At 33.8% G+C, this 26,389-nt stretch overlaps 1 protein-coding gene across 1 annotated transcript; it reads left to right on the top strand.

The window, feature by feature from the left end:
• RIOK2 (RIO kinase 2) lies at positions 1 to 26,389 on the top strand. Its single transcript, XM_051994111.1, has 10 exons — positions 1 to 159; positions 1,945 to 2,083; positions 6,215 to 6,331; positions 8,332 to 8,507; positions 12,832 to 12,920; positions 13,514 to 13,705; positions 15,919 to 16,011; positions 17,876 to 18,418; positions 19,783 to 19,876; positions 23,553 to 26,389. Exons 1-10 carry the CDS (start codon positions 94 to 96, stop codon positions 23,712 to 23,714), a joined length of 1,671 nt encoding a protein of 556 aa, XP_051850071.1. The 5' UTR covers positions 1 to 93; the 3' UTR covers positions 23,715 to 26,389.

The raw sequence follows: 26,389 nt of genomic DNA, 5'->3' as shown, positions 1-26,389 counted from the left end.
CAAGGACCTGATAGGCAAAGGACGCAAGAGCATAAGGCTTCTCGCGCACGCTCACTGGGAGCATTAGCTCGCGGATCGTCTCTTGGAGCAGCCATGGGGAAGGTGAACGTGGCCAAGTTGCGCTACCTGACGCGGGACGACTTCAGAGTTCTGACCGCGGTAAGACCCGGGGTATGACATCCTCAGCATCCCCCGACCCCAGCCCAGCGGGCGCTGCTTCATCTCCCTCTGGTGTGCGCGGCCTGGACGCAGTCCGGAGATCCGGGCTGTCAAGAGCGAATTTGCTCGGACTGAAGGTCCCGGAAAACCGGGTGGGCGTTTATGGCTGCCACGAGCCCATAAGGCTCCTGCACGGACCCGGAGTGGTTTTGATTCTCTGAAAGTCGTCTTGCGGAGAGTGGGCTTGGGGAGCCGGTCTCTCGGGTTCGGGGGGGAGGGCCGAGGGCACGCTTAGCCGGGGTAGGGGATTGTGGAATCCCGCCCCGCCCCTAGGGGTAGCTACACTAGCCCTTAGTGCTTCCGGGCTGAGCATTTACTTACTTTAGACTTGTAACTTTTGCTAAACTCATTACGCGTATTGTCTCCTTTGATCCTCGCTGTTATCTTGAAATTTAGAGGTACTTTTGTTTTCCTTCTCTTTTGGCAGATGAGGAAACAGAGGTTAAATTTGTCAGTCACCTAAACGTTTTCTAAGCACCTATGATTTTGTCAGACACTGATTAGTAAAGGATAACAAGGAAGACTCCTTCCTGAGATCAGATTTACCCTTAGACACTTAGTAGCTATGGGACCCTTGCCCCAAGTCATTTAATTCACCTTCCTCATTTGTAAAATTAGGTGAAGGACATGGCAAACCACTCCAGCATTTTTGCCAAGAAAATGGATCAGAAATCAGAGATATGATTGAAAAAGACCGAAAATGTGCTAAAGAACTCTGAGGAGACAAATAAAAGGAAGGAAATCGTTTTTTCCCCTCTAGGAGCTAGTGAGTTGTCCTGGGTGTGAGGCAAGATTGGAACTCAGATGTTGACAATTCTAAGTTCTCACCTAGCCATCTAATTAGAGCTTAGTAAATACTTGTTAATTGATAGATGGAAATAGTAAAGGAATTCTATTTCTTTATTCCTTTCTTACATTTTGAGTTCTGCGATATCTCCCTCCCAAATACTCTTTTAAAAAGGTCAATATTTGATGTAGTTATAATTATGGAACCATACTTGCTTCCACATATGATTATTCTAAAGATAGCATCTTCATTCATAAGTCCTTTTTAGTTAATTTGAATGTTCATATTATTCTGAATAGTTCAATTATTCTTCAAACAACAGTGCTTTTATTTCATACAAAGTTCGCCTGGTTCTCATGCTTTTATTTCATGCAAGTCTTTCCATGTTTTTCTAAAAACAATATGCTCATGGTTTCTTCGGGCTCAGGAGTAATTCCATCACAATGATTTGCCACTATTTATTTTTAGATTCCCTGGTTAATGGGCCTGCCTTCAATTTCCAATTCTTTGCTGCTGCAAAGAAAGTACTATAACTTATTCAACCATTCCTCAAATTGATGGACATTCCTCAGTTTTCAATTCTTTGCCCTGAAAAAAGAGTTGCTATAAATATTTTTATGCATATAGGTTTCTTTTTTTCTAATATCTTTCGAGATTCATACTTAATAGTGGTATTGTTAGGTCATAGTACATGATTTTATAACACTTTGGGCATAAATCATACCTTTTGACCATTTATCAATTGGGGTATGACTTTTTTTTTAATAAATCTGACTGGGTTCCATATACATTTCATAAATGAGGACTTCATCAGAGAGAAACCTAAAGCAAGACATTTTAAACAAACTAAGATAATACATTTATATTTGTTTTAGTAGTCAGAGAAGAATCTTTTTAGAAACTGCACATATATAATGTCACTTTGTTTTTAACTTTAGGTCGAAATGGGCATGAAGAACCATGAAATAGTTCCTGGCAGTTTGATAGCTTCCATAGCCAGCCTTAAACATGGTGGTTGCAATAAGATTTTAAGAGAACTGGCAAAACATAAACTCTTAGCTTATGAGCGAACTAAAAGTAAGTATTATACAGTTCATTTTAAGAATGCATATGTGGTTCTGCACACATATATTGTATCTAGGATATACTGCAACCCATTCAACATGTAAAGGACTCTTGCCATCTGGGGGAAGGGGTGGAGGGAGGGAAGGGAAAAATCGGAACAGAAATGAATGCAAGGGATAATGCTGTAAAAAATTACCCTGACATGCGTTCTATCAATAAAAAATTATTTAAAAAAAAAAAAAAGAATGCATATGTACATTGAGATGCTTTTTTGGACTCTGATATGAAAAGAATGTGAGTTTTCTCAACATGGGTAACTCTTTCCAATGATGTGGGTCAACTTCCATTTCTTATTTTGTAGATGAGTCCAAGAGATAACACAGGACAAGAATTCTTGACAGTTTTTGTGTCAGTGGACCCTTTTGTCAGTCTTGTGAAATCCTATAAACTTCTAAGAAAAATGGTTTGAACTGTACAAAATACATAGAATTACAAAGGGAACCAGTTATTTTTAATTAGTGCTCAAAGTACTTTTTGAATGCTAGTTCATCAAATGCTAGTTTAAGAATCCCAGCGTATAATTTATGTGACTTAGCCAGAATCATTTAGCTACTTAGTATTACAGACAAGGCTTGAGCCCTGATCTTTATGACTTTAAATCCAGAACTCTTATTATTTATATCCAGCTGCCTATTACCATTATTTAATAGCATGTAGGGGGAAAAATGTTAAAAGCTTCATGGTTTTGTTCACATTTATCTCCAAAGATCTGTTTAAAGTCTTGGAAAGTTTTGGATTTTTTGTTTGTTTTTTAATGAATAATTATTTATTACAAACACTGAATAGTTAAATTTTCATAGAAGTATTGAAAAATTTCCAAAAAGTCAGTATAAAAAGTTGTTCATGCTTCATCATAATCTTAGTAAATTTCTGCTCTGGTCATTCAACTTGCCTCAAATAAATCTATATTTCCTTTCTTGTAGTGTTTACACACTCATTCTGTAGCTCCTCTTGAAAGAGAGAGAAACCCCCCCCCCCCCCCCCCCATGCTCAGTCCACTTAGTGGCCTAGTTTTCAGCATTATTTCCAGAAAGCAGTTAATGCCTCAAAAGGAAAAAAGGTGTGGCCTGCATTGAAAAAGTAATTCCCATGTTCAATTTTTAGGAACACTGATGAACTAAAAGGGACCTTAGCACTAATTTCTTTAATTTGAGCATGAAACTGCAGTTAAGTAATTTGTCCATTTCACACAGCTAGTAAGTAAGTGAGTCACATTCTCATCCTTAGGCCCCTGATTCTAAATCTAGTAGACTTTTTTAGCTATACCATTTTGTTTCCTTCAACTTAAAAATAAGGTAACTTTGGATACTAAACTCACTTTTTTTTTTTCCATAAGCAGAAATAGAAAACAAATATTTGTTAACTCTGTTCCTTTATAAGATATATTGCTGGGCACTGTGGTAGAGATTATACATATGGTTTTAAATGTATTGATCTTATGATAAATAGTAGATATAAACTAAAGTACATAATACACAAACATGAAATCAGAACTGAGAAGAGATGCATTTTGGGGAGCATATTAAAAAGGATCATTTATGAGCAGGATTCCAAATCAGACACTAGACAATAACAGTTTCCTTTCAACCTTTTAAGATTCTGTGATTTTATATGTTCTGTATGCTTTTTCTCTCTGGACATTTATAAACTCTTTAAGAGCAAGACTGTATTTTACAGTTTAGTAGATACTTGTTGAATGAATGAAACTCAACACCAGAAAGTCAGGAAGGCCAGAAAAATGGTTACTAAAAAAAAAAAAAAAAAAGTCACCTGAGAAAATGACAACAGAAAGACAAGGAAATAATGGCATCTTGGGAGGAAAAGTCAAACAAAATCATTTCTGATTTCATTGAAAAAATGAGATGCATTAAATCAGGACCACAGTTGTTTAAAAAAAAAAAAAAATGAGATTCCTATTGTTAATTTCTAAAGATAGTTGTCATTGTAGAAAATGTTGTATACTATTTCCTTTTGAGAATTTTTTTTTTCTTGGTAAGAAAAGTACTCCATGATAATTTATATGAAACAGGCAATAGATGAAGGAGCTCTTCAAGAGAGCCATATTTCTGTGAGTGTAAGAAAATGGAATGTTTATGAAAGAAAATCTGAGGTAGAGAGAGAGTAGAATTTTCAATAATAGATTAGGAAAATGGGAATTATTTGCATATTACTAAATTCATGGGGTCAGAGACTGTCTTTGTTTGCTTTCATATTTTCCACTATATCTAGCACAGTTATTTTACAAAAAAATTTAGCAGGTACTTAAATCCAACAGTATTATTAAATCAAAGTTTGAGCTTTTGTTATGACTTTACTTTCCAACACTTATGATGTTAAGTATCCTCAATTTCCTCAACTGTAAAAGTTAGATAAATAATATTTGTACAACCTGTCATGTAATGATTTAATGCATGTTGAACTCTTTGAGGGAGGTAAACTGACAGTACATGGCAAAACATTTTTAAATATAAACTAGAACCATCACCAAAACATAAGAACTCTCTCGCTGGGGATAGGGCTTCATTATTCTTCATTTCAAACCTAATAAAAGATGGCTAAGCAAACTCATATATCAACATTATGGAATACTGTGGGCGCAACAATGTCATATAGTAGAACTGAAAATCATAAAATGAGTTTCTAGTCTCAGGTTCAGTCCTGTGATCGTTGGGCAGGTTACTTCAGTTCATTGTTCCTCAGTTTTCTCATTTGCATAATATTATAACTTTTGAGGAAAGTCTTGAAATTCTTCTATGAATATGAGCTATTAGTGAAAATATGACAATACATTGTAGCTGCTAAATGACAATTAGTGTCAAGTGGATCTAGAGGATAGAAAAATGCCTAGAGTCAATACAAGTAATATTTTTTAATATAAATAGAACACATCCTAAAAGTATATAGCTTCTGTGTGTACAAACAAAACAGTAATGTTAAAACCTTATCAAGAAACTACTTCTAGCCATATGAAAAGATGATCCAGGTCATTATTAATCAGAGAAATGCAAATTAAGACAACTCTGAGATACCACTATACACCTGTCAGACTGACTAGAATAACAGGGAAAGATAATGAGGAATATTGCAGGGGATGTGGGAAAACTGGGACACTGATACATTGTTAGTGGAATTGTGAATACATCCAGCCATTCTGGAAAGCAATTTGGAACTATGCTCAAAAAGTTATCAAACTGTGCATACCCTTTGATCCAGCAATGTTACTACTGGGCTTATATCCCAAAGAGATCTTAAAGAAGGGAAAGGAACCTATATGTGCAAGAATGTTTGTGGCAACCCTCTTTGTAGTGGAAACTGAGTGGATGCCCATCAGTTGGAGAATGGCTGAATAAATTGTGATATATGAATGTTATGGAATATTATTGTTCTGTAAGAAATGACCAGCAGAATAATTTCAGAAAGGCCTGGAGAGACTTACATGAATTGATGCTGAGTGAAATGAACAGGACCAGGAGATCATTCCATACTTCAATAACAATACTATATGATGATCAATTCTGATGGACGTAGCCCTCTTCAACAATGAGATGAACCAAATCAGCTCCAATAGAGCAATAATGAATTATACCAGCTACACCCAGCAAAAGAACTCTGGGAAATGAGTATGAACCACTATATAGAATTCCCAATCCCTCCATTTTTGTTTGCCTGCATTTTTTATTTCCTTCATGGGTCAATTGTACACTATTTCAAAGTCCGATTCTTTTTGTACAGCAAAATAACTGTATGGACATGTATACATATATTGTATTTAACATATACTTTAACATATTTAATATGTGTTGGTCAACCTGCCATCTGGAGGAAGGGTGGGGGAAAGGAGGGAAAAAAGTTGGAACAAAAGGATTTACAACTGTCAGTGCTGAAAAGTTACCCATGCATATATCTTGTAAATAAAAAGCTATAATAAAATAAATAAATTTAGGGGGGGGGGGGGACCTTATCAAGAGATTCTCAAGGAAAAAGTATATATTTTAGAAAGTGAACTAATGTAAGATTTGGAATCTAACATTAACAGATATGATTGTAGAGCAAGTATCTAAAAACAGTTTTCTTTTTTTTTAGCTGTCCAAGGCTATCGGTTGACAAATGGGGGTTATGATTATCTTGCTTTGAAAGCACTTTCTTCAAGACAGGTAGTTGACTCTGTTGGAAACCAGATGGGTGTTGGCAAAGAATCAGGTAATTTTCTGAAATGTCAAATTCTTTCTTTAAAATTAGCTTTTTTTTTCCTTTAATTTTTTTTCTCTTTCTTCTGCTATGTATTAATGGATAGATAGATTGGTTTCTATGTATTAAATAAAGACTTCTTTAGTTTTCTAAGTTATGCAGGGTTTTTTTTTTTCAGATATTCATAATTAATACCATAAGCCATAAGAATTAGAAGTCATCTAGTCTTTTCCTTTCAGTTTGATAAATGAAGAAAATGTGGCCCAGAGAGGAGAAATCACTTGTTCAAGGTCACATAATAGCAGAACCAAGGTTAAAAATCCTGTTTAAAAAAAAAAAAAGAAGTCCCAAAAGCTATTCATGGCTTTAGTTTTTTTTTTTTTTAATTTTCAGTTTCAAATTTTTTTCCTATCTCAACTATCAAGAAGGTAAGGCAAAAAATTATTTAAAATAAGTATAATTATTTGTAGAAGCCTGGAACTCTGGAGAAGTATACTTGAAACAAGGTGTTAACTCAGTGGAACTGATGAGATAATGATTCTCTAGTTCACATATCTAGTATGATATAATTACTCTAGTTTGATATAATGATATAATCACTCTAGATTGGCTTATACATAACAGTATACTGTAATGATGTAATTGTAATAGTGTATTTAAACTGGGGACAAAGACAGACTTCGGATTGAGACTGAGTCAGACTATGACAGAGTCAGATTGCTGAAGGAGACTGGGTCAGACCGTGACAGACACAGACTGTAAAGGAGACAATAAAGACTTTAAACACTATTCCTATCCATCCTCATGGCAACTATCCTGCTGAGACCAAGGCCCATCTGGAGGTCATTCAAAAAGCTTTCCTGGATGTTACAGTTATTCAAAGCAAATTTTCATATTAGCCACTTCCTCCAAAAAAAGTTTTAAAAAAAAAAAAGAAGAAAATATTCCTCAGGCTATACCCTTGAGTCTCTCAATTCTGTATCATGGCTCATCATAGTTCCTTTTGTTTGGTTAACTAGATAATATCCATAAATTCACTTACACACAGAACTGTAGGTGTCACAGAAGACTGAAATTAAACCAATAAGCAAGAGTCATTGTTAGCCTTTCTGTGTTATTGAACTCCCACTATTCCCTGAGGACACATCCTGTGTCATATAAGATGTATGACTATTATGGTCTGAGAATACTGCTGTCAATCTGCATGATAGTAAGACTTAATTTTAAGAGAAAATAAGTAAAAGTTTTTCTTTACAGTACATCCCACTTTAAAGACCACTGCACTGCTCTTGGCCTTGCTTTGATATGATTGGAGCTGAGGACTGTTGGTCATCTGCCTGTCTCATTCCATGACTGGCCATTTTTACCAGCTATAATTCTTTCTCTGATGACATCCTTTATACTCTTTCTCTTATAGTACTATTTATTAAGTGATGTCTGATATTCTATTACTGTTAGTGATCAAAAAATAAGCCTTTTGGGGGAGAAAAAATGCTGTGTACTTTTTCAAAAGCTACCCACTCAACTCTGTACTGCCTGTTTGATTGTGGGCCAGACCTTTTGTTCAGTGTTTTTTCAGGGGAAGCTAGGTAGCACAATGGATAGAATGCTGGGTCTGGAGTCAGGAAGACTCATTTTCCTAATTTCAAATCTGAACTCAAATATGTGACCCTGAGCAAGTCATTTAAACCTCTTTGCCTCAGTTCCTTAGCTATAAAATGAGCTGCAGAAAAAGAAGCAGAAGAAACCACTCTAGTATCTTTGCCTTGAAAATCTCAAATGGGGAAATAAACAGTGAGACACAACTGAACAATAAGTTCTCTTTTCCATATGTATGTACCCTATATACTAGTTGTCTCTCCAACTATAAGTTGATATAATATGGAGAGTAGGTTTTCTAATTACCTATATTAGGAAATGTCATTTTTACATTAAAAAAATAAATGATTTAACTCAAGAGGAAAATTACTCTGCATGTTGTAATAATGACTTTCTTACTCTTTGAATTTCAGATATTTACATTGTTGCAGATGAAGAAAAGAAACAATATGCACTAAAGTTTCACAGATTGGGAAGGACTTCATTCCGTAATTTGAAAAACAAGCGTGATTACCATAAGCACAGACATAGGATGTCTTGGCTTTATTTATCCCGTTTGTCTGCCATGAAGGAATTTGCCTATATGAAGGTACTTTTAATTATGAATATCTATATTCACTTTTGCATTTTTTTCATTTAGCTTTATGCAGCAACCTGAAATAATTATTGATACAAATTTTCTAAAGACTCGCTTATGACTAGCCAGATATTATTAACATTGTGGTTTGAGTGTCTATAATTGCTAAGTTAATCAGTACAAACATAGAAATCAAGATTCCCAATTGATTATTCCCTAAAATTCCTAAAAATAAATCTTCTGAATTTTTTAAGGCTGAGATAAGCAGTCCCCACCAGAGAGTGTGAAAGCTATCAAAAAGTCCTCCTGTTCCTCAATGCCATTCCTATTTCTATATAGATGGATGGATGTTTTGTGGTAATGAGAAGCAAGCCTGAAGTAATGAGACTTCTTTTTATTTCTTCATGGAGTATTACTTTAAACAAGGATTGGGCCACAATAAAAGAATAGATAGCCATGTTAAGGCCCTGGAGCCCAGAAAGTAATTTTATGACCTCTGCAGAAATGTCAGCAAAAATAATGAGAGCACTACTTTTTTTAGCTTCTCTTGAGGCTTTGGAATAAAATCTGATTAACAAAATTTTAAACAAGTTACCTTTAAGGCCTTTCCACTTGTGTCATGAGAATTACAGTAGAATTCAAATTAAATCCATTTCAATCAACAATCTGCAAAGATTTATTAAGTACTTATTCTGTGCCAGGTTTTATGCTAGTGTCTGAGCAATATATAAATATGAAGAATGAAAGGATCCCTATTTATGGTGAGCTTACATTCTGATGAAGAAGACAACAAGGATATGTAATAATACAAACAGCATAAATATAAAGCTTAACAAATACAGATATATACAGAGTAGTTATATGTAAGGTAGTTTGGACATACTAGGAAAGACTGCAGGAAATGGTACATCAGATAATTTTAAAAGAAGAGATGGAATATATGAAGAAGAAGAAAAAAGTTACATTCAAACATGTGGGAAATCAGAATACAGGTGTGGAGGGAAGAGACAAAGTGCTAAAAGAATAGCCAAAGTCCAGTTTGGCCAGATGGCAGGGTACAGGAAAGGGGAATAATTTCCAGTGAGTCTGAAAAATACATTGTTTTCCTTTGTGATCTCACTTCCCTAATCTTTTTACCTAGCATAGTTGAATTTCTCAGGTTTTCAGCTTAATTGAAATTCCTTCCCTTCTCTCTCCATTCCTCCTCCTTAGGAGAATTAAGTACAAGACATTAATAAAAAAGCATTTAAGCATTATGTACTTATGGAGCTGAAGTCTTATATGTATTGTCTGTCCCTTTTTAGAATATGTGCTCCTTGAAAACAGTGACTGTTTTATTTGTGTCTCAAGCATTCAACAAAGTATTCTGCATTGTAATCAAGAGCTAAGTAAATGCTCATTCAGTCGGTCATTAAACACCCAATATATGCTGAAATATTCTTCTTCCATAGGCAGAATGGTGATTTCTTTAGTGACCTCATGTTATATGGGAATAAGGAGGTAGCTAAAAAAAGCTGATGTGATCTTAGTCTGAATTAAGGAAGGCTTATTATCTAGAAGGAAAACTTAAATAACCATTTTGAGGGTGTTGTAAGAGACTACTCTTTTCCAGATATAAGTGGGCTGTATTATTTCTGAAATTCCTCACACATCTGATATTTTTTTAAAAGAACAGTGAATGTCAGGGCATCAGTTCTTGGAAACCCTGAAAACCCAGGGAACATAATAGCTGTCACCACATAGCTAAAGTTATATTAGTACATTCACAAGACTCAGAGATTAAAAATAAGCAGTCTCTCTTCACTTTGCTACCAAACACTGCTGCTAGGAACTATCTGAGGGAGAAAATTTTGCTATTAAAAATCAATTTCCATTGTTGTGCCGTGGGTTCTGTCATCACAATGAAACTAATACTGCTAAAGAGGGAGGAAAAAAACACTGACCAAGAGATGAAAAATAATTGATGAATAATTCATAAACCTTGAAGCAGCAAGATTGAGCAATAGATGCAATGCTGAATTTTTTATCAAGAAGTCCTGAGTTCATATCCTCTTTTTGACATTTACTTACCCGTGTTTCCCTGATAACAAGACAATGTCTTATTATTTTTTTGGACAGAAAACCACCAGAGGGCTTATTTTCAGGGGAGGGCTTATTTTAATGAACATTGACAGCAATTTTAATAAACAGGTAAATGTGAACAAAAAAAAGTACCTTTATTCAATAATGATCATGTCATCCATCTTCTTCAACAACATCGTCATAAGTGTCCATACCCTGAATTCCATCCTGGATGTCTTGCGCCTCTATTTCCTTCAGAAGAAGTGGACCCAATCTGTCATGTCCAGCAATATAGCTCTCTTTAAATGAACATGTCTTGTCCAGGTAACCTGCTCGTAGTGCCTTGGTGACACAACTGTCAGTAATTTTATCCCATGACTTCTTCACCCAAGTCACGACTTCTTGCAGACAGGGCTTCACAAAGTTTCCACGCTGATTTCTTTCCATTCCATTTTCAATGTAGTCATTGACTTCCATGCGCAAATGGTCCTTGAATGGCTTGTTTATTGCAATATCAAGGGTCTGAAGATAGGCAGTCATTCCTGCAGGAATCATTACTTGATCTATTCTTCTCTCTGCAAGGAAGTTCTTCATTTCTTTAGCACGATGAGTGCTGGCTGAGTTCTTCTTTTATCCTCCATCATGCCCCCTCACTCCCGCTTACATACCGGGTTTTTATGTTGTCCTGCCTCAGCTCTCCTCCGCGGCACTGCTCTCAATGGCGCCAGCAAGCAAATCACTGGGGAAGAACAGGATGAAGCGCTCACTGCTGCAGCTCTGATTGGATGCAGCTCAGAGCGTGGCGTGCATTTCTCCAGGGGGGGGGGGGGGGGAGAACGGTATATACAGAGGGTACTGTAATGTAGCATGTAGCGCAGGGGATCACCTTCAGTACAGTAGCAATCTCAATAGGACTTATTTGGGGGGGAGGGCTTATTTTAGAGGAATCTTACACAGTAAGGGGAGGGCTTATTTTCGGGGTAGATCTTATTATCGGGGAAACATGGTAGCTCTGTGACCTTTGACAAGTCATTCTCTCAACTAAAGTGGAAATAATAATGGAGCATTTATCTCACAGGGTTGTTATCAGGATCCAAATAGAAAATATATAAAATATACTTTGCAACCATAAGGTAAATATTTCAGCATATATTGGGTGTTTAATGACCGACTGAATGAGCATTTACTTAGCTCTTGATTACAATGCAGAGAATTTTGTTGAATGCTTGAGACACAAATAAGCCAGATAGTCACTGCTTTCAAGGAGCACATATTCTAAAAAGGAACAGACAATATATATGAGACTTCAGCTTCATAAGTGCATAATGCTTAAATGGTTTTTTATTAATGTTTTACGCTTAATAACACTTTAAAGTTTCCAAAGTATTGTATATATCTTATAACAGTTCTGTGACTGAGGTGCTAATTCCTCAAATGAGGAAATTGAGGCTGAGAAAGGCTAAATGACTTGGATCACAGAGGTTTTAAGTATCTGAGACAGAATTTGAACTCATGTATTCCTAACTTCCTTCAGGTATTCTCTCTACTACATCACTTAGCCGATTCTTGTAGATTATTGAAACAAGCAAATCATAAATTAGAGACTAGGCTATCACAGGCATAAGAAAATTAACAACCTGAAGAGTGTGATTTTTCTCTGCCTTAAATTCATTTAGCATTGGAAACTGACATCCTGAATTAGTCTTCTACCAATTTATTTCAAGAAATGTCTTATACTTATGCTCAGCAGCAGAAATAGAGAATAGGAGAAATGTGCTAAATAGCAGTTTTTGCGGATTGAAAAAAGTCAGTTTTGGTTGACTGCAAATTTTTAATATGTACCAGTAGGATGAAGTGCTTTCCCCAAAAGCCAGTGTTATCTTAGTTGCATTCATAACAGCATATAATGAAGAACTTAGAAGTATGTTACACCATACTTTAAGCAGGACAGACCAGGTATAAGATACTGTATTCCATGTCTATCTTTTAATAGTCATTTCCAGTTTTCCCCAAAGCAACAATCATGTTGGTAAGAGCACAAGAAAAATCATGTCAGATGAGAAATAGTTGAATGTTGAGGGATTTAAGTCTGAAAATAAATTGAGTAAATATTTGGAAGATTTTCCGTGGAACAGCACCTACTAACATAACTCCAGAGGATAGACCTAAACTTAACCAGCTAAATGCTAAAAAGAGTTAAATATTAGTCACTTGGGCTGATATCTCATTTTAAATATTGATCTCTTCCTTAACTTTGTGTTTTGCATTCTTTCAGGCACTCTATGATAGGAAATTTCCAGTTCCAAAACCAATTGATTATAATCGACATGCGGTAGTCATGGAACTCATAAATGGTTACCCTTTGTAAGTATGATTTTTAAAGCATAAATTCTTAGTAAACAAAGTTGAAGTTTTGATGGTTGTTTTTGTTGTTGTTTTAAGAACTAGCCATATTACTTTAAGGACTTTAGAGATTGATTTTAAAAGAGTAAACACAAAAATAGATTGAAAACTCAGTTTTGGTTTGAAATGCCAGCTTTGTAATATCTTTGTAATATTTGTAATTTCAGAGTACATTGATATAATTTAGACCTACTAGGTCAAACTCTGATTTTGCAGGCTGCATATTAATTTATAACAACACAAATTGATATTGTCTACATAGTATTGTTTGTTTTTGTTAAATATTCCCCAGTTTTAATTTAATCTGGTTCCTGCTTCAAGGGCAACAAATTTGACATATTTGTTGAAAAAAGTACCCTAAATTCTGAAATGTGTCTTCAAAGTCTTTTGTTCACTGAATTTCAGGCAAACTCTCATTGTTATCACAATCAAATGATAAATTAGCACTTAGGTGATACAAGTACATTAAGCAGTATCAACTTTTTAAAACAGTATGACTTTTTGGAAGTAATAAAATTGTATTAATGCTTTTCTTGTACTTTAAATGGTAATAGATGTCAAATACATCACATTGAAGATCCTGCTTCAGTGTATAATGAAGCCATGGAACTAATTATTAAACTTGCTAATCATGGACTAATTCATGGTGATTTCAATGAATTCAATCTAATTTTGGATAAAGATGATCACATAACCATGATTGATTTCCCACAAATGGTCTCAACATCTCATCCAAATGCTGAATGGTATGTATTGACATGTCTTGATGTTGAAATTAAGGTTTTTTGCTGATCAGTCTTTTTAAGTTTGCTTTCTGTTCTTGCTTGGTTTTCTATCTGAGCTTATTAATCCAAAACTGACATTCTTTCCACTTAAACTTTTTTGTGTCATGGTCCCCATTATTATTCAGGTAAAATCTGTGGACCATTTTTCAAAGTAACTTTTTTAAATTAATGAAATACCTAGGTTTATAAAGGAAATCATTTATATTGAAATACAATTATTAGAAACCTTGAAATCTATCCATGGTAAGAAACACTAATGGAGAAGGAAAAATAACCCAGACCAGAACTCCAGTCAGATGATTTGATTGGGAAAATGAGCTAACAAAGGAAACTGGGAGTTGGAGGAGTATCAGGAATAAGAGAAAAACCAGGAGAGAGGAATCTCATGAAAATCCAGGGGAAAAAAAGAGTATAGAGAACTTATTGAATGAATAGTCCATAGTGTCAAATACTGCACTTCAACAGAAAACTGAGAACAAAGTAAAAGCCATCAGATTTGACAATTAAGAGATGAATTAAGGAATGAGTATAAGCAGATTTTTCCAGGAGTTTGACTGTGAAAGGAAGGAGAAAGATAGGTTTAATTTCTCCTTTAAATTGAGATAGTCTCTTTAAATATCATTCTTATGATATTTAGGCTACATTGTAATCTGCTCAAGGGCAGAAGCTTGAATCTAAATTTATGTGTTCTTTCTCCTGCCATTTTCCACCTGGTTTCACAGCTTCCATGGTGTTGTTGAAGGCACACCCATCATCCCAATCTCTCAGATATCATCCTTAACTCATCTCTTTCATTGATTCCACACATCCAATCCATTAGTCACTCATTTTGTTTCTACTTTTACATTATCTCTCATATGTCCCATTCTCTTTGCTTTTCCAGGCATCACCCTAGTTGAGGCCTTTTATCTTAATGACTATTAATCTTTTTAATCTTTTATTTTAATGACTATTGTGGTTGCCTTCTAATTGATCATCCTGCCTCAAGTCTCTACTCATTCCAGTGCATCCTCCATACTATTACCATACAAAACAAAAGTTTTAAAGTATACTGCTCAGTAAACTCCACTGGTTCCCCCTATGATCAAATATAAAGCCCTTTCTTTAGCATTTAAAGTCCCTCACAATTTGATCCTTTCCTGTCCAATCTGATTATGGTTTTCTTCCCTCCATGTATTCTATGATCAGTCTGTGCTAGCCACTTTGATGTTTTTCCCACATATCACTTAATCCTCTTTTTAATCTTTGAACTAACTTTCACTTCTGCTTTTTGATATTCCTACTTTTATTCAATTCAGATTAAATATAATCTTCTCTAGGAGGCTTTTGTGGTCCTCTGCCTCCCAGCCACTTGAGCATTTCTCTCTATGGTTATTTTCTTTCCAATCTATATTTTATATATACCAATTTATTTATATGTCTTTGTCAGTAAATAAGTTCCTTGAGAAAAAAGACTTTTTGTATTTTTGCTCTCTTTTGTAAACTCAGTACTTAGTATAGTGCCTGGCACATTACAAGAATTTCATAAAGTGATATTTGATTAACAATCTAACAGAAATGTTGAAATGTTCAATAAAGGGTTTTTCATCTTTGCTTTTGTTGTTTGTTTTATTTTGTTTTGCTTTTTAAAGCTCTAGTCGGGTATATTTTAAGGTAGTTGGGAAGGAACCAAATGTTGTCACTATCAGATACTAGAGTAAACAGTGAAACAGTTGGGAATGATATCCATGATTTTTGAGATGAAGAGAGAAGGGAGCTTGTAAAGCATGGCCCCAATTTTCCCACTAAACAATGAAGCAGCATTTGTTTCTCATGATTCACTATAAAATGTTTGGTTTTGCTTCTTTAACAGTTTTATGTTGCAACAATATTAGCCATTATTATGTCCTCATTTAAAAAAATATATTTTTGAATAACAGGTTGGTGTAGTGAGTCAAGAGCAAGGAAGAATTAGGTTCATGTCACATTGCCTGTCTTTTCTAAAACTAAAGTTTTAGATCTGCATTGGTAACTCCCTTTACCAGTAAAAATTACAAGTCCAGTCCCTATCCCTGTCTTTAAATAATTTATTTTTTCTTATATTAAAATAAGTGAATAACATTATGTATGGGCAGATAAGAAAAGGGGGGATTTAGGATCAAATTAAATAATACAAAATGATTCTTACTTTATAGGTACTTTGACAGAGATGTTAAATGCATTCGAGATTTCTTCATAAGACGTTTCAATTATGAAAGTGAACTTTATCCAACCTTTGGAGATATCAGGTCAGTTCAGTAGAGTGTTTAGATTTTTTTTAATTAATATAATCTTTCTTGTGTGACTGATTTATTAGCCTCAAGCCTTAATACTTTTAGCTAATTGTGGAAAATACTAACATCTATGTGGTAAGAACATTATCCTAACTCATGTTCTCATGCAAGTTAGGAAAATTTTTACTTAAAAGATACTGAGACTATACTATCCTCAAGATTTGTTTGACTGCAAAGAATAAAAGGAGACTGTTCACACAACTTTTGACCACGAGGAGGAGCTCCAGGTATGTTTTGATATTTGGCTGATCTGCTCAGGCCAGGATAAGCATTCACTTGAATCACCTTGAGAGGAGTCCACAATGCTTCTCCTTGTTTAATATCCTTCTGCTGTTGCCAAGAAGTCTCTATTTGTTAACTGCTAAGTGGCATATAAGAGCATCTCATTTGCTTTCCTAATCAAATTTAAACCTGCTAGGAAACTGGCCTCAGTTGAGCTCAATCCAGAATAATCTTGGATAATCTTCCTGGAAGAAGAGCTTTATCCATATTAAGGGAATCATATTTGTGTAAGCCATCTGCATATTGGAAATGACAGTGCAACTGGGCCAGCAGTTGTCATTAACTATGATTGTATGTAGCTATAGCCAGCCAAAGGGGGTAGGCATGAAGTGACCTCCCCCAGAAGAGAATTCAATCAAGGTAAGTTTCCATTCCTAGCTCTGAATTGCAACCTGCAATTCTCTCTAGAGCCTTCACAAAGGAGCACTGAAGAGAACAGGGTTATAAGCTGTAGGAACATTTTCCTCATCTCAGCAGAATTGGTTACTGATTATACAGGGGTGAGAGAAAGTACCTCAGTAATCATCTAGTAAAACCTATGCATTATAACAACAACAACAACAATAGTGATAGGGAAGTAGAGAAACTGAAGGGTGCAGCAAAAGCAGGATATAGTTTTGAGAATAGTGAGGTATAGGGTAAAATAGAAAGCTAGAAGGTTGTGGTCTGAGGAACTTCAGAATTGTAGATTGTAATGATAAAACATTTTTAGATAATGATGAAATCAGGTATATGATATATAAATCATGATTAGTATTGAAGGTTTTGAATATTGATAATTTTAACATATAGACAAAGAACTAGATTCATACCTGCCAGCACTCTGTTTGTTCACCATGATCATTTTGATGTTAAGTAAACAAATAATTAAATGACATAAATCAATTAGAGACTTCTGTTTAGATCTGGGTTTTAAGTTTATCAATAGAATTCTTATTAATAATATCAAATCACTTGTCTCATTCTTCAAGAAAATAGCATTTATTTCATTGGTAATAATTCTTAGCTATCTTGATATTGTCTTTAGTGATGATCCATCAAATGGTGATAAAAGGAGAGGGAGGATATACTCAGAAGATTTGCAGGACACTTTTTTTTATTTAATCTGAATTGTTTACATTTTCTCCGTCAATTTCTTAAGTGTAAGCAATCAGCAAAATAAGTCAAGCCCTGATTTGTAACATTCTATCTCCAGTATACTATTGTAAACAGCCCACTGAAAATTTAGCAATAAAATTAAGTAGGTAAACATATTACAATTTTCTAATACCTTTATTATAGTTACTGTATTTCACACTCTATTGCAATTATATAATCATAACATGAAATACATAAATCCATATGCTTAAAGTATATATGCAATGTGTTCTTGAGTAATTATAAAACATTGCATTTGGGGTTCTAAAACCTTCATTTTTTGAATGTATTAACTATTAGAAATTAATTTGGAAATTTATCAAGACCATGTAAAATTAAACATCAAGATTTTTGTTGAGGAATTTTACTACTTGAAACTGCTTTTTTTTTTTTTCCCTAGGAGAGAGGACTCTCTTGATATAGAAATTTCTGCCAGTGGATATACAAAAGAAATGCAAGAAGATGATGAACTACTCCATCCTCTAGGTCCTGATGATGAGGGTCTTGAAATAGGAGAAGAATCTGAATGTTCTTCATCACTTGAAGAACTGACAGAGAAAATAAAGACTTCTAAGCTGGAATATGGAAGAGATTTTGTAGATAAATCAGATGATGATTGTAAAATAAATTTTTCTGAAGATCTAGAACAAAGGAATACAGATGTACTATCTGAGGATAAGAATAATGCACAATATTTTAGAATGACTGAATTCAATCATTCATTAGGAGAAATTCAGGGAGAGATTGTTGAAGCAAAAAAGAGAAGTTGCATACAGCATTCTGCAACTGATTTTCATGAAGAGGAAAACAGCACCAAAAATATGAGCAAGGGAGAAGATCAAATGCATCAAGAAGAAATTCCAGCTGATTCTCAGGAATATGAAGATGAATGCCCTGATCTGGTTAACTTGTCAGCATTAAACAAAGAACTCAGGCCTTTCAGGTATGGATTTGTATTGACTGGACCTTGCTTTAATTTGGTTCAATATTTATTGATTCTCATAATGATCATCTTTCAAAAAACCTGACATGTTATTCTTATATAAAATGAAAATATATAATGTGTTGCTTTTTGTCTCTACAAGCCTAAATTTTATTCCTTTACTTTTTGATCTGTCAGTCCAAGGCAGCTTATTGATCGATTTTTAAGTAAATGTTTTGTCAGACTTCTGTTGCTAATGCAAAATGGTAACTTCTGAAGACTATACAGGTGCTCTTTATAGATTTAACACTTATTAGCTGCATTCTGTTAAAAGAAAAAGGTTTTGTGTTTGCTTTTATTTTTTAACATGTCTACATCATTTTTCATTTGTAAATTCTGATGCTTTCATCTAGTCTGTGTGGTAAATTTGGGACTGGAGTGTATTTGCCTCCAAAATAGTGTAAAAATAAAATATTGTTTGTAGGCAGGAAGAAGGAAAGGGAGAGGGGGGAAAAAAGAAAGATGTTGAGTGTATGCACACGTTCATAGCCACAATAATATAGATTTGTGTATGTGTGTATTTTTAAAAATGAATTCTGTGTGCCTATAGCCTCTATTTGAAACAATATGACAATGGCTGAATAAGTTTCCTCTATCAATATAGTAAAATAATGAATTTTAGGAAATAATGCTTTGCAAATATCACAACCTTGATCAATAGAAATGGATGGTTTGGTAGAACAGTCCCTTAAATTGAAGTTTTTCTAACAATATAGACTCTAGCTTCAGCTTCTTTAAACTTTATGAAAGAGAGAAGATTGCACCAATAATAGGGTTTTTTTTTTAGATATTAAATAGTATCATTAAATAAAAAACAATTTTAAATAAAAGAATCAAGTCAGAAGTGGAGGATTTAGGTAAGGTAAAATATTAAAGTTCAGATCCTTAGTACTTCAGATAACATATTTCATTTCTTATCATTTTACTATTTAGAGAGATTTTGATAAGTGGATATCTTAATAAGCCATTCAGGAAAAGATGATGTATGTCAAAGTACAGATAAGATTTTTAATTTACAAAGTCAGTAGTTTTTTTGTTTTTTTTTTTAATTTTAGTATATCAATTTTTCCAACATAGTAATATTCTTTCTGAAATCTTTAGTGTGATAGATTCTCAAGTAACAAAGCCAAAACAATTATTTTATGTCTCTTTATCTGTGGAGCATTTAAGTTTTTGACTGGAATTTAAAATACTATTATTTATAAATAACATAAATGGTGGTTTTGGTTTTTCATATATTTCATATATTTATATAGTATTTATATAGTATTGTACATTAAAATTAATTTAGTGCTTAATACAGTAACATTTGCTTTCTATTTTAGGGATGAAAACATGGAACAAATTAATCACCATAGAACTAGAACTGAGAGTGTTACTTCTATAGGCAGTATTGTAAGCTGTTCTACAATTCCTCCGGTAATTAATTTTAAATATTTGCTAAGTATCTACAGTGGACACGATAATATGCTAAGTGTTTCTGAGAGTGCAAAGTTACATAAAACATGATCCCTACATTTATTTTATAATCTATTAATGAGATTCAAAAGATATCTACAGTGTAAATAATTTTATTATTACTAGTAATATATTAATACCTTACACCTGTATATTGCATTATGGCTTATACTGCATTTCTACAGAAATTTCATTTATTCCTTCATAACATGAGGAGAGGCAAAGCAGTTATTTTCTCCATTTTATAGATAAAGAAATATAGGTTCAGAGAACTTTTTTACTATTTCCTCTCTTTTTTTCCCTTCCCCAGAATCAAAAACATAAATACTTTGATTTTGTTGTTGTAGAAATCTAATTTTTAGAAAGTTTCCTAGCACACAAAGAGACTAAGTTAACTTATTCTCAGGTTCACACAGCAAGTATTCAGAGGTAGACCTTAAATTCAATTGTCTTGACTCCAATGCCAGCTCTCTGCACAATGTAGATATTGCACATTTAAAAAAAAATTTTTTTTGACCAGTGTCAAAGATGGTTTGTGAAAATGACATCAGTAAGTTTTCAAGGTTTTCCAATACCTTTTTTTATAAAAGGAGAGATTCACCTCACTTACCAGTTTTTCACGATGAGCTGTTGCCAGGTGTATTTTGTGACAGTTTCTGAAGGAAAAAAAAAGGAATATATTCAAGCTCTGTAGAGTTAATGTTTCCCTGTCATTTTTTTAAATCAGGTTTTTGCTTTTCAGTCCTCTTCTACTTTGGTGTCTTAACTATTGTATGAAAGTGATTTGGGGCTCTTGACAGGACAGTGGAATACAAAGCCTAGAAGGTCCTACAAAATTAGAAAAGCTTCAAATATGGACTGTGTCCATTGATAAATTTAGTGAGGGTCATCAAATAGTTGTGAATGATGGTTTGGATGTTTTTTTATTTGCTTGTTTTGGCTATGGCAATTCATGATGATCAGTTACTAAAATGTATAAAGGTTATGGTACTATAGTATAGTATGAGTTAATAAAATGAGGCCCATTGCAAAATGATGAATAGTATTGTATTGATTTTCATGATTTAGAACAAATTAGTAATCACATGCTACAGTGTGATATAATGCAGAAGTATTAGATTTCAAGTCAGGAAAGATCTAGTTTTAAATCCACTCTGACACAGGCCCCTTAATCTTTCAGTTTCTTCAAATGCTTGCTGTTCATTTGCAGCATTTTACAAACCCCAGATGGATGTGCTAATGGATAAACAAATTTAAACTACCTAACAAATAGCACAAGAAATAGCCATTATGCAAATACTCAACTAGAATCAAAGTTATAAGAAATATAGAATAATAATATTTCACAGGGTTTTGCTGAAAGGGTCAAATGAGATAATGTATTCTGAAAGGTTTTTTAGAGAGAAGAAACTCATCAAAATTATAATCTGAAAATGTTAGATTTGTAAAGTGACAAAAGTGAGGGATACCCAATGGATAATATAAAAACTTAGTAGCCTCTCAGTATTACTAGAGTAATACCAGATGGGCAGGTATGTATAGGTTACAGATTGTGTTGTTAGAAGGGACCATTCTTATATGAAATCATAGCATTCAGTTGTGCATAAAGTAGCATCTATTTTTCAATACACAGTATTGGGACTAGTTTTATTTTAGACTAATAATTTTCATTGAACTAATTTTTTACTTTAAAATATGAAGATGAAATTTAAAGTTTGTTTTGAAAAGTTTTTAAAAGTTGTTTATTCTTCATTACTTGTGTCTAAGGATTTTAAAATGCTGTAAATGGACAGTAAGCTTGGCCCAAAAATAAGGAAGAAAAAAGTCAGTTGGATTGCCTTTGAGAAATTGCCTCAAATTTCCCTGAAACAAAAGTCCATCTTTTAACACCAGTATTCTTGTGGATATATATGGTTTCGAATTGTAGAATACTACAGAGATTCAGGAAATGAGCAGACAGGTTGTGATACTTCATAAATCAAGAATTACACAGGCCAAGTAGTATAAAGAATGTCAGAAATACATGAGTGGAAAACAAATAGGTTATATTATAGTCTGAGCCAAAGGACAGTTGATAAACACATGTTCCATTAATATCCACAATATTTGAAAAGAATTCTAAACTAACCAATTCTTTAGGTAGATTCCCCCCTTTATCAGTGGACATAGTTAAGTTTGCACAAAACATGTAGGCATGGCAGACTTTCGGTCTACATCATTGGAAGGGATAGCCTATCTCAGTGAGGTCACATTCATTGAAGCAAGCATATCTATAGAACTTTAACATTTACAAAATATTTTAAACCTATTAGGTAATTTGATCCTTTTAATATCCTTGTGGGGTAAATGCCCACAATATTATTGTTCTCATAATGAAATATATTGGAAGATTAAGGAGTAACTTTCAAAACTGTGGTCATGCAGCTAGTAAATTGGCCACAGGAATCAAATCCAATTCTGTCTTCACTCTATGAGTCCAACGTTCTTTTACCTACTTTTCCTCTATCTACTTTCCCACTACCTCTTTTTTTTTTTTTTTTTTTTTAATTTAGTCTTCAGTCAGATTTTCAGATGAGCCAGATTCAGTCTTTGGGACTCAGTCTTCTGTTATAAAGCAAATAGACAGTAATAATATCAACTAACCTGTTAGATTGTCCAAATTTAATCTGGCCTGTTTAAAATGATAGAAACTTCATACAACCTATTCTACCCATACAAAGTCCTTAATATATCCTTAAGGGTAGCAATAGATCCTCAGCCCAGATATGGAAAATCAGATTCACAAACAATGATAGTGATCCTTTTAATCCTTTTAAATCTCTTAATATTATTTTCTAATAATTATTTATTAAACAACTATTCTGTGCAGGGCACAACCAACCATTGTGGAAGATACAAAGGTGAAATAAATCAAAAATTCCTGCCATAAATTCAGAATTCAATTAAATTCAGGAGACATTAAATGCTTTCTTCTTGGCTGACAAAAGAGCTAAAAAAGAAAATAAAGGTTGCTTTATCCTTCTGAAGTATATTACAAATTCTGTAGGATTTCAGAAAAAGAGAAAAAAATCAATTGGAATGTTCCCATTGAGCTTATTTTAAGTATTTGAAATAAGTAACCTCTATCAGAATTAAAGTGAGTTGAACTAATTTTGTTTTCTCTTAAGACCAAATGGGCATTCTATACCTTTCCCAAATTTGTCTTTTTTTATGTATACGTACTATCATCAGAACAGGAAATTTCTGAAGTAATAAAGGAATTGTTTTATGTCATTTGACCTAATGGCAAATACCTTTGAAAGCAACATAATTGCCAACTACTGTGCTATAAATATTTCATAGGGCAGTAGGAGAAATGTCCATTTTCCTCCCTATAATGAACACTAGATGGCAATGTTTCATTGAATTAGGAGAACTGGAACAGTTCCCTTTTTCTTCTCCCTTTTTAAGAAAGCACTGGTTTTGTTAAGAATCTGTCATTGATAGTTTAGATTTGGTTGTATGTTTTTAATTGTTGTTGGCATTCATCTCTTGGCACAGTTTATGTGATAAGAATGTAAAATTAAAGCAGGAGACATCACCTCTTGTTAAATACAGCTTTCATTAATGCTAATGATGTGCTACCTCTCATTTTCAGGAACTGGTGAAACAGAAGGTGAAACGTCAGTTGACCAAGCAACAAAAAGCTATAGTGAGACGACGGTTACAGAAGGGGGAGGCAAATATTTACACTAAGCAAAGGAGAGAAAATGCATACAACATTAAGTCAAGCTTAGAAGCAGCTAGTTTTTGGGGATAATTATTGGGACTTTTTTCTAAAAATGTAATTTATAATACATTGGGAAGGTCTTGAAGATCTTATATTTTTTTGATAATTTTAGTTATGTAAATATGTGCATTTGTGTAGCTGACTACTTTGTTTTTTCTAATAGGAAACTGTTTTGAAGTGATTGATCTTTTTCAAGAGAACATTTGCCAAAAATTTTTGCTAACAAATGGAAGCTTTCTGAAAGGCATTTAGGGCAATATTACATGTATTTAATTGTTAATTTTGGTAACTAAAGCATTTCAATCCTATGGAAATTTGCAAAGAAAATATATTTTAAATACCTAACTAAAATATGCCCTTAGAGTAATAGAATCACTGACTTTTCAGAGTTCATGGAGGTCTTGGAACTTAATTAGTTTGACCTGGATCTTTACAAGATCTCCATCAAATCATTCAACCTCTATTTGTAGCCTACAGATAAGTTTTGACACAACCACAGAAACATCTCAAGTCATACTGTTTCTTTGAAGTTATTTGCAGTTATAACCTCCTATACAGATGTGACCCAGGAATAAGGCACAGTGGAAGGATTGTCTGTATTAGTTAAACTACAGTGGGATAAGAGTCAGGGCTCTGTAATTCTCGTGACTAATACCTAGCATGGGCTGTGTCATCAACACCTGTTTATTGAATGTGTGTATGTACATACATATATATACAAGGCACAGCATTGGACATTTGATAGCCTGATTGTAAGTGGAAATATCGATCAATAAACATCTACTTCATGTCTGGCGCCATAATAGACATTAAGAATTATTGAGAGGAGAAATCATTGTGGAGAAGGGCTCACCTTCCTCATCACTTCAACAAACAGCTGACCAAAAGCTACCAATATGTGAATAAGTGCAGGAGCCCTAAAAGTGACAGCATCTCCTTACATCACCAATCCTTCCCTTATCTCTATCTTCCAGGTAAACCACCACTCACAGGGTAGACTAACCATCTACCTAATGCAAACAGGGTACCCTTGGGGAAGAGAAAACCCAGCGTATATAGATAAGTCAAACTACCACCACCTTAGCTATCAGCTCTATTTAGACCCTTATAGACATAGTGAGCTTACGAACCTGAAGACTGAGAAAAGAAAGTTCTGGTCTTCAGCGTCTTCCCCACTGTGCAGTATCAGAAACTGACATTTTTCTCAGTGGAAGTTACATTTTAAAAGAGATATTACCATATGGGTTTGTGTGTTTTTTTTTGGGGGGGGAGGGAGTTGGGTTGGGTTTTTTTGTTTGTTTTGGGGGGGTTGTATTTTAAGGACCTTAGAACTTTTCATCTGATTTGAAGCTGGAAAACCCCAATATGTGTCAGATGTATCACCAGTATTACAATGTGACCTCCTCAAGAGCAGGAACTCTCTTTTGTCTTTGTATCAGCTTAATACAGCTTTGCACATCTGAATGTGTCATTCATTCATACAAAGACCAAGAAAAGAAATAATCCCTATAAGCATTGGATAGATAATAAATTAAATACATTTGAATTTAATGACCTACATTGCCTTGTAGGCAAGGTAGGGTGGTATGACCTGCCAACAAAATGACCACCAAATTACAGTATCCGTTTCTTTAATTGTTGACAAAACAATTTCATTACAAAATTGCTTAATAGAACCAAAAAATTTAGTTGTAATCCAGATGAAAGTATTATTAAAACATATATTTCAAAAGAGAAAATAAATTAAAATGGCCTCATGTTTCCTGACTTTGTTAGTTTAATTATTAGACACTCAATTGACTCCGTTAAAATTGAATACCCACTTTGTCTTATGTAGTAGAACCAACAACTTATTCTCCACTGATTTTTATTGAATTTCCATTAGTGGAACTGGGTCCTACCTATTGTTTTGAGATAGTATCTATCATATATTGAGTCTATTTTGAAATGGAAAAATAACCATTCACCATACTAGATATTATTGGAAATTTATAAATTTAAAATGAAAACAGCTATTACTTTAAAGATGCTTTAAAATTTAATAGAGGAGATTAAATAAATGTATAATATCTACTAGCAGATGTGAGATAGTACTAATCAATTATATCTTCTATAAATAGTAATTTTATTGGGAAATTTGACCCTCTGTTTTGTTTGGTCCCTTGGCATCAGAGGTTGAGATTTTATTATAAGAAAGTTTAATATACAACATAGTTGAGGATAAAGTTTAGGATTGTCTACATAATTGCAATTAGGTCACTTCTGACAGTTTTGGCCATGTTCAAAATGGTTATAAATGCTATTTTGTTGTTTTTACACAAATACTTTCACTGTGCAGGTGTTCCTCAGAATAGTCATTATTGTCTTCACTACTTAAGAGACCTCAACTGTATAGTACATCAAACTTTCTTATAATAAAATTGGTGCCCCATGAACCTATACCCTCAAGGTACAAGAGTCTTTGGGTACTTGTGATTTCACTCATTTACACCATGACTAACATTTGCTCTTTCTTTACCTTTGGATTTGTGTGGAGTTTTGACTTTGCATTTATTTCTCTGTTTGTTTTACAAATTGTTTAACAATTATTTGAGTAATATGAATGACCTAGAGTATGTTTTATTTTAGAAATAGTTGTTAAGGGCATCAACAAACTTATTTGATTTTTAAAAGAAATAAAATGTGTTATGTAGTAGAACCAACAA

This window comes from Antechinus flavipes, chromosome 1, assembly GCF_016432865.1.
Source record: "Antechinus flavipes isolate AdamAnt ecotype Samford, QLD, Australia chromosome 1, AdamAnt_v2, whole genome shotgun sequence".
NCBI classification, from domain to species: Eukaryota; Metazoa; Chordata; class Mammalia; order Dasyuromorphia; family Dasyuridae; genus Antechinus; species Antechinus flavipes.
Note: the sequence above shows the minus strand (reverse complement) of the source record. Positions and strands in the feature narration are given on the sequence as shown.

Bases quoted from the DNA above. Each gene is read 5' to 3' on its own strand.
- RIOK2 (XM_051994111.1), top strand. From the start codon at position 94: ATGGGGAAGGTGAACGTGGCCAAGTTGCGCTACCTGACGCGGGACGAC. The intron at 160-1,944 runs GTAAGACCCGGG...TTTTAACTTTAG, and splicing joins ACTTCAGAGTTCTGACCGCG to GTCGAAATGGGCATGAAGAA. The intron at 18,419-19,782 runs GTATGGATTTGT...TTTCTATTTTAG, and splicing joins AAAGAACTCAGGCCTTTCAG to GGATGAAAACATGGAACAAA.